Consider the following 15,018-nt stretch of genomic DNA (forward strand, 5'->3'; position numbering starts at 1 on the left):
AAAACTAAGGTACTGCGATTTACCAATAAGAGTATCTCGCGTCAACCTTATGGCAAGATCATAATCCCTCATGCTCCACAATATCATTATTTGGGTATTGATTTTGAGCCTAGCGGGGAATATGGTGCATGCAAACATTCCCAGAGCACGCGTGCAGCGCAGGTCACAGCGTTAATTGCTAGCTTCACAAACAAACAAGGAGGCTTTACACTATGGGGCACACGCCAACTCTATTTGCAAGTTTTTATACCCTTGATGACTTATGGGCTAGATGCTCTTTTTGATCTCGACCTCAGATGGCTTCAGGTCATTGAGGGGAAATTTTGGCGGCGGGTATTGGGCCTAGCTCCAGGAATTCCCAATGGCCATTATGCGTTTGGAATTGGGAATACCATCATTGAAAGCTCTTGTCATGAAAAAGAGGTTGGGGTTATTCATGAAAATGCATAGTGGTACAACAAACCTTTTACTGATTACAGTTAACAAGGAAATATGCAAGAAGCAAAATTCCCTCTCACCCGCTGTCAATATGTTAAAATATCTTGCAGACATCGGATGATCCTGGCGAGAAGGTGGGTATTCTAAGCAGGTTCAGATGGCCCTTGACAAGCGTATTGAAATGTGGGACTGGTTGGAGAACTTTGCCCACCTTAGCTCATTGAAAAGCTATGAATTTGTGCAATTTAGGCTGTATTCATTTATGAAACCGCAAGACTACCTCAACCTATGTCCCTCCAAAAGACTGCGACGCTTTGTACTCCTATTAAGATTGGACCAACTCCCGACCCTATGAGTCACCATCAGGAGAGAGCGGATTCTGTCGGAACTACGTATCTGCAGACTGTGTAAAATTGACAATGTTTTGGAGACGGCACAACACGTCTTGACACAATGTGGAAGTATGACAGACTTAATTCATCACCTCATGGGAAAGTATACTCATGATCCTGCAGCAATCGTGAGTCTTTATTTTGGCATCATTGCTTAAATTCAGAAAATATTCGAATCCTGACTGCTCTATATAACATCTGGCTTAGGATAGAGGGAAAACTAGGCATTAAGATTTGAATGGGCTGTCCACAGTACATTACAAGTTTTCGTCCCTGCCTATACTTAAGGATCTGTGAAGATCGTGGCAACATGTATGAATGCTTTTGTTTTGCTCTGTTTCGAAACTCTGAATTGTGCTTATAATTTATGTTAAACACTCTACTCCCTGTTAGTTAAGGTGGCATACTTTGGGTATTTTTGGCTGGACTTATTTTAACTCTTTAAACTTATTCTTCTAAAAGTAGACATTAATTGTTATTCTATGGTGTTCTTACTATTCAATGCAATGTTATAATAGTTTGATTTTAGAATTAACTTTGACTTTATATGTGAAGTTTATTAACTAAACTGTAACACATTAAATTAATTAGTAACAGAATTGTTAGTTTTAGTGTGAAAGGGGTTACGTTGTATCTCCCCAGCACTCCACATAAGGTGGGGTGTGCTGGTTTCACCAAATTAAATGTAAAAGGGATGCAAAGATCCTTTCTACCCTTGGGAACTGTAGTTCTCTCAAGGTTAGCCAGAGAAAGTTAAAAGGGGAGCCCCTTAGGAAAACCCAGCAACAGGGGCTTCTTGCCAAAAAGTTGTTAAGGAAGATAACTTTAAAAAGACCTTATGGAGACATTAGTGAGTGTGGAAAAAGGTTCCTACTCACTGAGGTACAAGGAAAAATAATCCACCAGTAAAGCTAAAAGTTCTGGGGTTGACACAGGTCAGGAAGATTTATAATTACTATGTATATCTTGCCTAACTTTGCAGACCCTGGGTTCCTGAGCCTCCGTCGTTGTGACAAGAGGGAGGACTGAGGGCTCCTGTGGTGACAAATTGGATGTCATCGACAGCTATGGGCTCTTTTTCGGTTCAGCGCCACTTCGCGGTTTCATCGCTCATTAAACGGCCTGTCTCTGATACGTTGGGCTTCCTTCAATCCTTGGGTCTTGCACTCCGGTGAGGGGACTCGAGCTTGTGTACTCCTGCTTCTGGAGTGTCCTTATGAGACTCCGCGCTCGACTATGGATTTCTTGACCCCCGACACTCAGTTCTTGCAGTAGCAAAGAATTGCATCCAGTTAGGGAAGATAGTCCAGTGGAGTTTGTCTCTGGGCTAGTTGGTCCCACTAACCCATGGGAAGAAGTCATCCCTTCCGGAGCTTCTCTTGTCGATCAGAAAGGGTTTCAGCGCAGCAGCACTACTTCACCAGGCAATTCATAGGCTCAGGAGTATGTAGCAAGGTTTGTTCACGGTTTCTTCATCGGGTGTTCTTCCCAGTGGACAACTCTGCCTCTAGGCCAAAAAACTTTGCCTTTTTAAGCAGGTTTCTCCCATTCATGCACAGCCTAGGCTGTCAATCATACAGCAGGGTGGCTGTCCAGAAAGGACAGCCAGCCAATCGGCACTGGTTGCATTCATGCACTGGTAGAGACAAAGGACGGCAGTTTCGGGAACCTCCCTCACATTCCACCTTTCCAGACACACTGGCGCCAGAGGTGGGGTTCAGGGCTGTAGCCCACCAAAGGTAAAACAAACTAAGGGCTCAAACCTGGCTAAACTCAGAGTAAAACCCAAGAAAAATCACAGTAAATGGCAAAAAAAAGACCGGGACCATTGTGACAAACTTGTCCCCCATGAGTGCTGTACTGCAGCTGAGGATTCAGCCTGCGGTAGAAAAGCACAATGGTAGGAAAATTAAACCACTGCTACAAGCCAGTTAAAGTAGTGAGGGTAACATGAGTATGTGGGATTGGGGGCTATCCCGCAGTCAACAATCCCCCCACCACGGACTCAGCATACATTGGTGTGTGCTGGACTTACAAAGAGAAAAGTGAAGTAAAGTCAATTTCACTTCACTATTCTTGGGATCATTAGTTCGCCCAAGAAAAGGTAGTTAAACCTTAGGAGAAATCTAAAGGATTTCTCTGTGACATTGCACTGAAGGTGCTGTGTGTCACCATACAAACAGTAGATGCCCATGGAATTTGTCAGACTCCAAAAATGGAGGAAACACTTAATCCAAATCAGGTCAAAATGCAGAAAAGGGTCTTGCTCACTCCAGGGTTAAAATTACACCAGAATCTACAAACAACTGGGATAGCTTACTAAAGTCTTACTGCCAGTAGGACTTCAGGAAAACTCCCCTAACGCACCTAACCACACAAGGAGGATGGGGTCCCTCTCCCTAATCCCAGGTCTCTAGTGCTCCTTGTTGCCCCCTCAATCCACTTGGGCACGTCTCCTCCAAACTGTTGTCCCCCCTCACTGCTCCAGGTCCACCTCTCACACCCGCCTGCACCAGTCTGCAGTCTCCCCAGCTCAAATCTTTAACTGGGCTTTCGGTTACCTTCCAGCCTCGCTCACCCACTGTTAGGGAGAATTCTCAGAAATTGCTAATTCCTCTCTACCTTGAAGACCCCCAGCACTTTTGCAGGACTCTAGGACTTTTTAATTTTTACCTGGAGAGAGTGCGACCCTTTTTCCCCACTCTCTTGTATTTATCTGTGATTTGACCTGGGTTGTGGGGTCTGACAAACTCCATAGGCATCATCGTGTCACACAGCACCCTCGGTGCATTGGCACAGGGAAGTCTCAGATTTCCCAAAGGTTTAAATACCTTTCTCTTGGATAGCTGTTTCCAAGAGCAGTGAAGTGATTGTCTTTACATACATTTGTAATTCTCTAGACCCAGCACACACGATCTTACAATGGGGTGCTGGAGGGGTTACTTAGTATCTATCCCCTTTGTCTACTTTGTCATGTAACATTTTGTTACCCTTTCTATGATTAATTGCTGGTGGCAGTGGTTTACTTTTAACTACCGTGGTGTGCTTACACCACAGCTGCGTTCACAGCTGCAGTAAAGCAGCCAAGGAAGCCATTTTTGTCAAAAACGCCCGGTCTTCTTTTTTCGCCATTTCTCTGTGGAAAGGTTCTTCTTGAGATTTACTCTGCGCGCCAAATCAGGTTTGGTCCCTTTGTACGTTTTGTCTTTGGCGCGGTTCACGAGTGCAGCCTGCACTCTGCTCCAGTATGTCTGGCAGGGGCAGGAAGTGAGGGAGGTGCCCGAAACTCCCTGTGCTTAATCCGCTTAGTTACAGGAATGCACCCAAAGGTGATTGGCTATCTGGCAAGGACAGCCACCCTGCTGTTTGACTGGCAGCTAGGCTGGAATGAATGGGAGAAACCTGCATAAAAGGCGAGGCTTTTTGGCTTGGAAGGCAGTCGACCACTGGACGAAGGAATCCGAAGAAGAACTTGGAAGAGACACCTACAACTCTTGGACCATTGGTTTGCTCAGTCAAGCCCTGCTGCAGTGCTGAAGCTCTGAATTCGCCTCGACTAGAGAAGCCCTGCAAGGACGACTTCTCCCCTTGAGTTGGTGGGACCAATTAACTCCAAAGTGAACTCGTCTGGACATCCTCTCGGAGCTGGCTGAATTTCCTTGCTGCTGCAGGAACCGAAGTGCCAGGGAGAGTAACACCAGATTCAGAGTGCCTCACTTTTGTTGGCTAAAAGCTCCAGGAAGATCCTCCGGTCTCCCAGGCAGCAGGACTGACCGAGCCTAAGCCACCTCAACAGAGTGCTGGACCCCAGATGCAAGGAAAGCTGTCTCGACAGCCAGAAACCGCAGGGGTGCTATTGAAACTGCAAAGTGCCACTGATTTGAAGATTGCCGGTTGCTGTCGCTGACAGTCCCATTGCAGTGCAGGAGTCCTCCAGGCGTCCTCCCCTCTTCTCCCCACGACTGAGGCCCAAGAACACAGGATCTGCAGAGCTGCACAGGAACAGAAGCCAGCTGCACCAAAGGTACTGTACCGTCTAAGAGAACCTACCTCTTGTTGCCTGGCCTTGCTTGTTCTCAGTTGAGACTTGGTTGCTTCTGTAGAGCTGCTAACAGCTTATTTACCTCACAAGCCTAACCAGCTTGTGTCCCTACTTTGATTTCTTCTTTTCTACAAAGATTTCTAAAACATTGTGTGACTTTTACCTACCTCCTAGTGTTTCAGCTCACCTAGACTCTGTGCCCTATTGACATTGGCCTGGCCTGTTCCCTGAATGACTCTTCTTCCCTCCGACTTGGTGTTGGTCTTCCTTTCAGGAAGGCGTTATGTTACTTTGCGTTGGGGGGGGGGGGGTTCGAAAAAGTACACCTGCTTCAGATTATTTGTGTAATCTCTTGTTTTATTCTAATAACCTTTTCTTTGACACTTATCTCAGTATTGCCCTAAATGTACAGTGATGCATCATTGTCCACGGTATCCTAGCTATTTGTCACCTGAGGGTGTAGGAAGTGTCCGTGTGCCATCCCAAAAGGGTGTTTGCTGATTTAGAGAAACTAAGTGTGTGTATTTTGTGTGTTGCTATATATTGCTCCCTTTTGAAGGCTTAATCAAACTGACTGTTGAATGAATTAATAATTGTTTAATCAAGAAACCTTGAGTATAAGTGTGTGTTTGGATACTTGTCTCCCCTACTGCTCACATTGACCCCTCTTGAGATGAGCTTGGCTGCTAAATCATGCTGCCAACCTGTGTAGTACAGACTTATACCAAAGGTTGGGTTCCTATTGCCCGGAGGTCAGGGTGTTGTAGTGCACCCAAAGGGTACGGCATACAATCTTGCCTAACGCCCACCTTCCGGCGAGGAAGTGTCCCGCTCCCTGCTTTTGAATCGCTGCCCTCGAGCCGATCTTCCAGGCCAAGGTCCCTGTCTCAGGGTCACCCTCCAGGCCTCTGCCATATTCTCGTGCCCACCTGCCATGACTGGGCATTAGCTCTGTCCGCCTTCTTCCCTTCTCTGGGCTGCAAGTTACCAGTCGTCTCCCAAGCCCTATTGGCGGGGGCAATAGATTAACATCCTGAGCCCACGCAACTGTAATTCAGCTAAAGGTGTTTTACTGGGTGCTTGTGTTCTGGCTTCAGCCTACCTACCTTGATCGCGCTTTTCCGTAAAGGCTCAGCTGCTATACCTTTCAGGTAGTTTAAGAGGGGAGGTAAGTACGTGTCGCTGAAGATCAAAGTTTCCCATAATTAGTGCGCCAGGGGATTGCTGCTCAACTAACTGCTAGCCTATCCTCACTAAGCTGAATGCGTGCAGTGCAAGGTTTATTAGTGCTCCTCCTGGTGTTCAACTGCAACCCCACAAACGTCTATCAGTACCAGATGGCCCCATGCATGGTCACCAGCGGGGACAGTCGGTGGTAAACCTCACACATACATACATACATGCTCAGATTGCACCATGCAGCAGCCACAAGGCCAGCCTAGGTGCTGTCCCAGCTCACCTCTCCACTGGAAGCAGTTAGTATCCGACTGACAGCCATGTGAAGCTAGGAGAGGTGCATTGTCTTTTCAGTCTCTCCAGCTCTCAACGGCCTCTCCGTCTACTTGTCCGTAGTGGTGCCATAACATCAGCACACCCCAGCTCTGGGGGGTGCCTGGGACCTTAAGTTTCAGCCTTTCGCTCAATTCGGGCATGGTTTATCTGCCCAGAGGAGATGGTCCCTGTGGGGCTGCCAGAGATCTCATAGTGCGATCAATTCAGATGCCACTATGTCAGCCTTTTCCTCAAGCCTAGTCTGGTGGGTCTTGTCGCTGTGATGAAGGGAAGAAGTACAAGACCAGAATGCAACTCTTGAGTTTAGGCTTATTAACAAATACCCCACATTGGTCAGACCCTGAAGAGTGGGCCCAGAACTCTTTCTCCACACCATGCATTACTAATCCGCATTATTTACTGCACATCTCGCATTGTTTGGCCCTGGTGTAAACCTCAAAATTGCTGCATTGGCGGAGTAACTTGTTGGTTGTTTGTCTTGCAGTTTAGTGTTCATGTATTATAGCAACGTTTCTCCTCCAGGGTCTGCATCAGACTTCTTACAGCATTGTGCTGGAGCTGCTTTTTCACTATTGTCTTTTTTTAGGTCCAAGGATGTGAAGATGGCCAACTTAAAAGTCCCAGTGATTGATGTTCAAAATGATAATTTTAAAGAGCTCTGGCCCTCCATGCTTCTGGCCATAAAGACCTCGACCTTTATAGCAGTTGACACAGTGAGTTGATTTCATGTGTTTGGGTTTAAGTTGTTGACTTGTATGTGTGTGTGGGTGGCTGACATTTGATGATTGAGACTCACTGAACTGCGTGACTGATGGTCTACTTGCGACCCCCTCAAACCCTACTGGGCAGTTCCACCCCTCCCATCGCTATTAAGAGCCTGTATTCAATGCCTTCACCTCCCCACCACTCCTCCTAAAGGGCAGAACCATAATCCTGCTCTGGTGTTAGCAGACTTAAAGTCTGCTCCTCTATATGAGTATTAATGTATCGATCCATATGGTATCCAGTGAAAATGATGCCAGCAAAAAGTAGTTAAAACTTGCTGCTGAAAAGTAGACAAAAATGTAGTGTTGATATGGCAATTGTTGGGGTTAAAGAGTGTTTTGTAGGTGTACAATTGCCCGGTTTAGGGGTAGGAAGGGGATTACAGTAAAGATTTTGGTTGGAATTGTGGTATGCGTTGAGGTCAAAGCGGTTGCTGCAGGGCTGTTGATGTTGGGGTTTCGTTAAGTTAAGTGTCAAGTTAAGTGTTGGGATATGAGTTTGTAAGGCTGCGGCTAATGGAGTAATGATTTGAATGAGTGTTAAAGGGATAGGGAAGTTTAGGCAGGCTTGTGATGTTGATAAAGGATGGGGGTTAGCATAAACCTAGTGGTTGAGCAAAGTAAGAATTGGGGCACGTTTTGCAGTTAGGGTAAGACTAGGGTTGGGATTACAGCGAGGGTTTGGACAAGGGATATGTTATGTCATTTGTGGCGAGGTGATTGGAGTTGGGTTCGCTATTTATTTTCCATTGATTTTTGTATCGAGTAACATGCAAATAAAATGCTTCAGTGCGCTGAAGGGTTAGCGTTGTGAGTTCAGAGTAGTAATTGGAGTTAGTGGGAGGTTTAGGAGCATAAGACGATTGTGGAGGCCTTATTAAATGTTTGGGTCATTGTTGGGGTGCAGCCTGTTGTACTTTTTGTGTATTTAAAAAAAGAAAAGCCTTTTTGGCGACCTTTTTGTTGGCTACATTTTCACATGACTTCGTTTTCCTGGGGGCATTTTTCGCACAGAACCATCTATACCTGCACACACAACACACTCCAATAATTTCAGTAAATGCTTTTTGGGGACCCGTGTAGATATTGGCAATCAGCCTGGGTGTTGTGTGCTTTCATTTTCCTTTCATATCGCTTAAAATGGGCAATTTTTTTTTTTTTTTAATGGCCTCCGAGTGCTAATGTTTTAGCAATCGCTATATAGAATATACACTTGGTGCTAAAGCAGTAAAATCAGCTTTTTGCGCAATATTTTTCAAACCAATGTTTTGGTTATTTACTGAACTTCCCTCCCTCCTCATCCAGAGGTATACACAATGACCATTTTGTCTATACGAGTTCAGTGTTCAATCGGTTTTTTGTTCGAAGTCTACATTTGCATGTTTAATTGTGGGTGCTACGTTTATTTGTTGTATGCCATGGCTGAGCAGCTCCAAAGGATGGCAAATATCTTAATGGAGACTGCAGATGGGTAATCGGGTGTTTGAAAGGACATGCAGGAGTTAAATGCAGGAGTTAAATGCAGATCACTGTGTACCATCCCACCTGCCCCTCTACCTGTTGAATGTAGTGCCCATTGCCTCTCGAGAATGTGAACCTGGCATTAACCACTGTCTTTGTATGCAGGAGCTCAGCGGCCTTGGATCCAGGAAGAGCTTAATGAATCAGTAAGTAACAAAACACTTGTAAAACTCCTTGTACCTTGATTGAAAAAACTGGAAAGTAAATGCAAGGCAGAAGGGCAGGCATTGGCTTAACTGAATCTGTTAATAATTTTAGCTATACCTATGGCCTGTGTACTTGATTGGTCCATGTCTGGAATGATGGCAACATAAATCCAAATGCTTCACGGGTGCGTAAGGGACCTTGTTTACAGACATTCCCCACCTGCCTCCCAGCACACCCCCATCAAATATCATCACATGCGTCTTAGTAGTGTGACTAGTAAGATTGTCCTTGCAGCAGGAGCCGGAAGCAATTATCAGTTCTTGCTAGATAAATTGGGTGTCTCTGCCCTTGTGCAGAAACAACCTTATTGAGAGTGTTCATGCAAAAGCCCCCGGTCAGAATGTATGAAGGATCTGCCCAGAAAATGGGAGGCCAATTTAACATAAATAAGATGAGCAGGTAGTGGGAATACTGTGAGTGCTAGAAAACAGTGCTTTTGGGCAGGTATTGAAGAAGGGTGTGGTAAGGGCAAGTTCATGCTTGAAGATGGCAAATACAAATGAGTGATTGTTCCTTCCCCCTGAATTTTCACATTCTTATATTTTTTTTGTCAAAGTAAGTCAGAGGGTTCTTGTTTGATGGGGCGAGGGCTCTTTTGATTAGGGGTGTGGTAGTGATTGCAATAAAGATTTTATGAGTTGGAGCTAAAAGCAACACTTGGGTATTGAGCATCACACCATGTAAACATGAGCTACTTCTGGGAGTCTGGTGCTAATGTATAGCGTGCCACAAACTAACTTAATTTTTGTTAGGCAATGATTTCGGGTAGTACCCTTAGGGTGCACTGCAACAACCTCCGCCTCCTGACAATAGGACCCAATCTTTGGTATACGTCTGAACTACACAGGTTGGTAGTGTGGTAGAGCAGCCAAGTGTTGGGTAAGATTTGCACAGAACTAGTAAATCTTCCTTTCCTTGTTTAACCCCCAAACATGTTGCTTTATTCGTGAGATGTTTTTCATTAATACCTCAGTGAGTGGAAACCTTTTTCCACACTCACATAATCTTTAACTCTTTTTTTTATGGGTGTCATTTTGAAGACTCTCCATAGTGTCTTTTTAAATGTATCCTCTTTAACAACTTATTGGCAATAAGTGCCTGTTGTTGCTGGGTTGCCTTAGGGGCTCCCCTTTTAACTTTCTTGTGCTAACCTTGAGTGAACTACAGTTCCCAAGGGTAGAAAGGATCTTTGGATCCCTTCTACATTTATTTAGTGAAACAAGCACCCCACCTTATTTGGAGTGCTGGGGAGATATATCATCTTTCACACTAAAACTGTAACAAATCTGTTAGTGACCAGCTTACCTTCAATGGCTGGTGGCAGTGATACCTTGTATTAATTTGGTGCACCTTTACAGCTGCAGTGAAGGGACCCAAGGGTGTCAATTTTTACTAAAATGGCCCCTGTCTTTTATCGCCATTTTAGTGTTTCTTGTAGTTTTCCTTCCCCTTACATCCAGGGTGGAAAATTCCTTTGTGTGATTTTTGTCTTCGGTGGGAGTCCTATGGACTCCCCGCCCAGGCTCCAGTCTGTCTGTGAGGGCAGGAAGTGGGGGAGGAGTCCAAAACTAAATAGCCCTTTGTCTTACGCTTTGCTTGAATGGGGACAAATCCCAGTGGGGGGGCTGGCTGTCCTGATTGGACAAACAGACCGCCCCTTCTTGTAAAATGCAGGGAGAATGCAGAGGTTGTGCTGTAATTCGCGACCGGAGAGCCTGATGTGTAACCGGAGCCTGCTGTAGCCCATCCTTCCAATCAACCTGGGATCTCTGAAAACGACAAACCCGACGCAGAGCCTGGTGAGACCCACTAGACTCAAGAATACCTGCATTTTGAGCCAGCCCACGGGTTTCTGCGACCTTGCGTTGTTGCAATACCCTGGGACCTCAAGCCATCGTGCGTTGCACGGTCACCGTATTCCGAATCTCACTGAGTGGGCATCCTATCCTGTGGATCTCCAGAGACGCGAATTGAGTCCAAAAAGTCCCTTCGCCAGTGCTGGGCCTTTAAAACGACGAGAATTTAACCACAGATTTTTTCTGTATTCTGTGCTCGTTGAACAGGCGCCAAATACGCAGAACGTCATTCAGCCGTGATGGAAACCTTGCCTAGAGCCTTCTTCATCGATCCCTGCTGCAGTCCCTTCTGAGGTCTTGTTTTCAGTCTCCACGACAAGGAATCCATTGACTGGGTATTTGGCGGCAGACCCTGAAGTTCTCCTGCCGCAAAATCTTCTTCAATGCTGACGTACTGTTGGCTTGGGTATGCACTTACCTTAAGCCTGGTAGGATTTCTGTGTAGCTATATGGTGTTTTCTGTGATTGAGGCCCCTCGTCCAGTACACCCAGTCCCTCTGCTAGAATCCTGCTTATGGTGTCCTCTGTCTTATGGTATCTTCTGCGAAGCCACTGGACCCTCGTCTAACTCTGCCTGTTGACTTTTGCTACAAAAGAACCTATTCGGACACTGCCTGGTGGTCACTTGTCACAGTGCCCCCCCCCCCCCACCCCACCCTCTTTCACTGAGAACACTCATGCTCCAAGAATAAGGGGAAGACTGTCAATGGATTGGGCCATCTGCCTAGAACAGAAAAATGTTTTTAAAAAAGTGTTTTAAAAGTAACTTGCTTGTAAAGAGTTGGTTGGTAACTGTAAGTCTAAGAGTGAAAAGTTACAAAAGTTTTTACTGATCTTGAATGTGTGATAACATCTTTTCTTCCTAAGCGACTGTTTTGCCAGTCTTATAGAAAGTAGATGTGAAGGTATTTTACTCTCCTGTGATTAGGTTGTGCCTCTTCCCAAAGGTAAAGTGTTGGTATCGCCAGATTAGTCCCTTGAGTCTTGCTTCCCCTGACTTGAATAAGGCTACATTAGGTTGTTGCCTACTTAGAATAACTATTCAGTAAAGTCTAATGTTGGGTTTTACGACTCGCCCCCACCCCATTGTGAGGTTAAACAAAGTATGTGGGTTTTACTTACCTGGTGGTAGCTGTGTGCCATCCCAAATAAGTAAAGAGTTACTGCTTAACTCAATCTGGGGTTCCCTGATTTGAAAAGCACCTGTAATTGTATATTTCATCCTTGGGTTTTACTCACCTAGTATAACTGTGTTATGAGACAAGTAGCTACAAGTTTTTACTGCACCTAGAATAAGTGTTTCACTATTCATTTCCTCAAACGTATGTTGTCCAGTTGACTGCTTATGTAATTTGTTACTGCTGAGAGTCCTTGTACATCTGGTAGGTCTACTGCCGTTGCATTACTGAATGTAAGAGAACTAAAGTTCCTCATTTCCTCTCCACAGTGGGTTGTAAATTGGGCAATTTATTTAAAAATTCAAAATATAGAATAAAATAGTTGTCCTCAGATGCATTCATATCTTTCACAATCCCTTTTAATGCAATCTGTCCTGGGTTCTTCAGCACTATGGAAACCCATGCTTGAGCTCAGCAGATTTGGCTTTGTTCTAGTACCAAGTCTCATAACTGAATATTCATTGTACCTGTTTTGCAGAGCGGAAACATTTCAAAACAAATGGCTACGGATGGTATGGTTGGAAAAAGTAGCGTGTGTGTGTCATATATATTGGTGAAGCCATGTAACATGAGAGTAGCAAATAAGCAAGTACCCACATTTCTTCTGTACAACAAATCCATTGCCTACTATCCTATGACACATTTTATAGGACTAAGTTGCACTCTCTGGGATGAATTGCAATCATTTGGTCAGTAAAATGTTTCCAGGAAGTGCAGTAATTTTCATTGAAAGAACTGTGTGGATCTTCATTGCCCGATTTCCACATAATATCAGCCCCTGAGATGATTGTTTTATGAATTTGTTGCCCATCTCTAAAATGTTGTCCTGGTTTAAAATCTGTCCACCTCCACCTGCCTCAAGCTTAAACTCTTAGTTTGAGGTCTTGGTTAGTTGGTGAAGGAAATGTTGTTTTTCTGTTTTTAATTGAACTTAACTAGCAGTTTTTTTTTTGTATTTATCTGCACATTTTATCACAGAATGCAAGGAGAGGACCCACCCCAACCATTATTGCTTGAATTCTTCCATGAAAATGATGAATAGTCACACTTTGGGGGTTGGGCAGGTTTCACTGCAGCACCCCAGTAAGTCTATCACAACACTTGCCCCCTCCCTTGATTTCTTAGGAATAGTGGGGTGTCAGCCTCCAGGGCACTGCTTTACTCCCCCACTGTCTTCCTGAGGGCCAAAGCATTCCCCTCCGCCCTCACCAGCTACAAACTCCCGTTTTCCTGTTCCATCCCACTCCTTAACCCGCAGCCGGCATGTCAGCCCCTGTGTGCACTCTTGAACGTCCACGGGTGTGGCATTTCGATTTGGAAAGGCTGCTAAGGGTGGTCCCTTTCTTTTTTTTTAAACAGATTTTTGTTATTTTATTTTTAATATTCATTCAGGCCCACCATCTACCTTTTGGATAAACTGTATAAAAGACTGGCCCTTTTTGGGGGTCGAGCAAAATGCATGCACACCCAAATATCACTTTGCATTCTGTGCTTTCAATTATATTCTGATCGCAGCCACAACAGATTCTTTTAGCCCTGTAATTGGCACTTAGGCTTTGTTTTATGCTTCCTTTCTTTGTCCAGGTGCATTGAGGAGAGATACAAATCCATCTGCTATGCAGCCCGAACCCGTTCCATCTTGTCCTTGGGTGTGGCTTGCTTCAAAGAATTGCCGGAAAAGGTAGGACTGCTTGGCATGTAGTCTTCTGTAATGTCGGGGGTAGACGTGTGAATTCGGATAATAAATGGAAAGAAATTCTCACCCAAGTTTTCAAGGTACTACACTCCTAATCACAAACCATTCTTACACCATACTTTCTCTAAAGTACAAAACAGGTTGAAAATCCACATTTTGCAAAACTGATTTCAATACTTTACCGTGAAAGGTATACAACAATATATAACATTAAAAATGGCAATACATACACATACAATATAAAAAATCAGAACAGCACTTGCGTGTATGGTTTTAACCATACATGACCGTAAATTTAATGTTCAAATGTTGAAGCATGGGGAATGTATGTGTCTCTTGATCTGTATCATGTATTAATATCAGGTACGTCTCTACATTTATAGTAGAATGAGGCATTTCCCAAGTATAAGAGTGTAACATGATTTTAAGACTGCACTTCTTTCTCTGTTTAGAGTTAATGAAGGTTTTGGCACTTCAAAAAAGAACCCACTCTTTTCCCCTCATTTTGTTTTCCAATGAGGAATTTCCTGTATTTATTGTACACCATTAGGACAGAAGCATGTGGGGCTGTGTATAGAACACAGATTGGATTATTAGTTTCTAGCTGTGTTAAGACCTGAAGACCTTTCAGGTATAATGATTGTTTAGGGTTATGTATGGTTTATGGGGCTATATATGTAAGTCCCAGTGTACTTCTTGTTGTATTGTATATATGTGCACTATGTGTTCGGGAGAATTTTCAGTTTCTGTGCTAATTCCCTTCTGCCCTTTGCTGGAATCCTTTTGAATTTTTAACCTCCTGAGTGAGTGGGCCTTTTTGCCACCCACTCATGCATTTTCCCCTCTGACAAAGATTGTGTTCCTTATGTTTTAATGGAGTTTAGTAACTCCATAGGCATCAGCTTTTTATATAGTGACACACTGCACCTGTGTGCCTCTGAGGAGTCCCTTGGACACTTCTAAATGTTTAAATACATGTTCTTGTGTGAACTACAGTTCCCAAGTATAGTAGAACAACTCTTGTCTTACTGTTTTCCATTGTGGCTCCAGCACACACCACCTTATGTGGAGTGCTGGGGGTGTGAGTGGGGTTACATAGTAACTCCTTATCCCACTTCTCCTCATGTAACTTTTTGTTACACTAACTTGACTTGCTGGTGGCAGTGGTTTCTTTTTCTACCTTTTTGTGCGATGTATTTGCATTCTGATTTCTCGGCTGCAGTACAGCACCCAAGGGACACCATTTTACCAAAATGGCCTGTCTTTTATTATTTTATTTTTTTCTCAATTTCTTGTTTTAGTTCCTTTGGGGCTTTTACTCTGTTTAACATCAGGTTTGAGTACATTGAGTGTTTTCCCTTTGGCCCAGGCTCCAGTGTATCCGGGGAGGCAGGAATTGAGGGAGGAGCCCG

At 44.4% G+C, this 15,018-nt stretch overlaps 1 protein-coding gene across 2 annotated transcripts in view; it reads left to right on the top strand.

The window, feature by feature from the left end:
- Positions 1-15,018, top strand: part of TOE1 (target of EGR1, exonuclease) — a 154,394-nt gene that overhangs the window by 7,535 nt on the left and 131,841 nt on the right. For both annotated transcript variants that reach the window (XM_069642361.1, XM_069642362.1), the window contains exons 2-4: positions 6,971-7,097; positions 8,775-8,815; positions 13,495-13,591. In XM_069642361.1, the coding sequence (XP_069498462.1) occupies positions 6,971-7,097; positions 8,775-8,815; positions 13,495-13,591 (265 nt within the window). The remainder of the gene's footprint in view (positions 1-6,970; positions 7,098-8,774; positions 8,816-13,494; positions 13,592-15,018) is intronic.

This window comes from Ambystoma mexicanum, chromosome 1q, assembly GCF_040938575.1.
Source record: "Ambystoma mexicanum isolate Mex_15411 chromosome 1q, UKY_AmexF1_1, whole genome shotgun sequence".
In the NCBI taxonomy this organism is placed as follows: Eukaryota; Metazoa; Chordata; class Amphibia; order Caudata; family Ambystomatidae; genus Ambystoma; species Ambystoma mexicanum.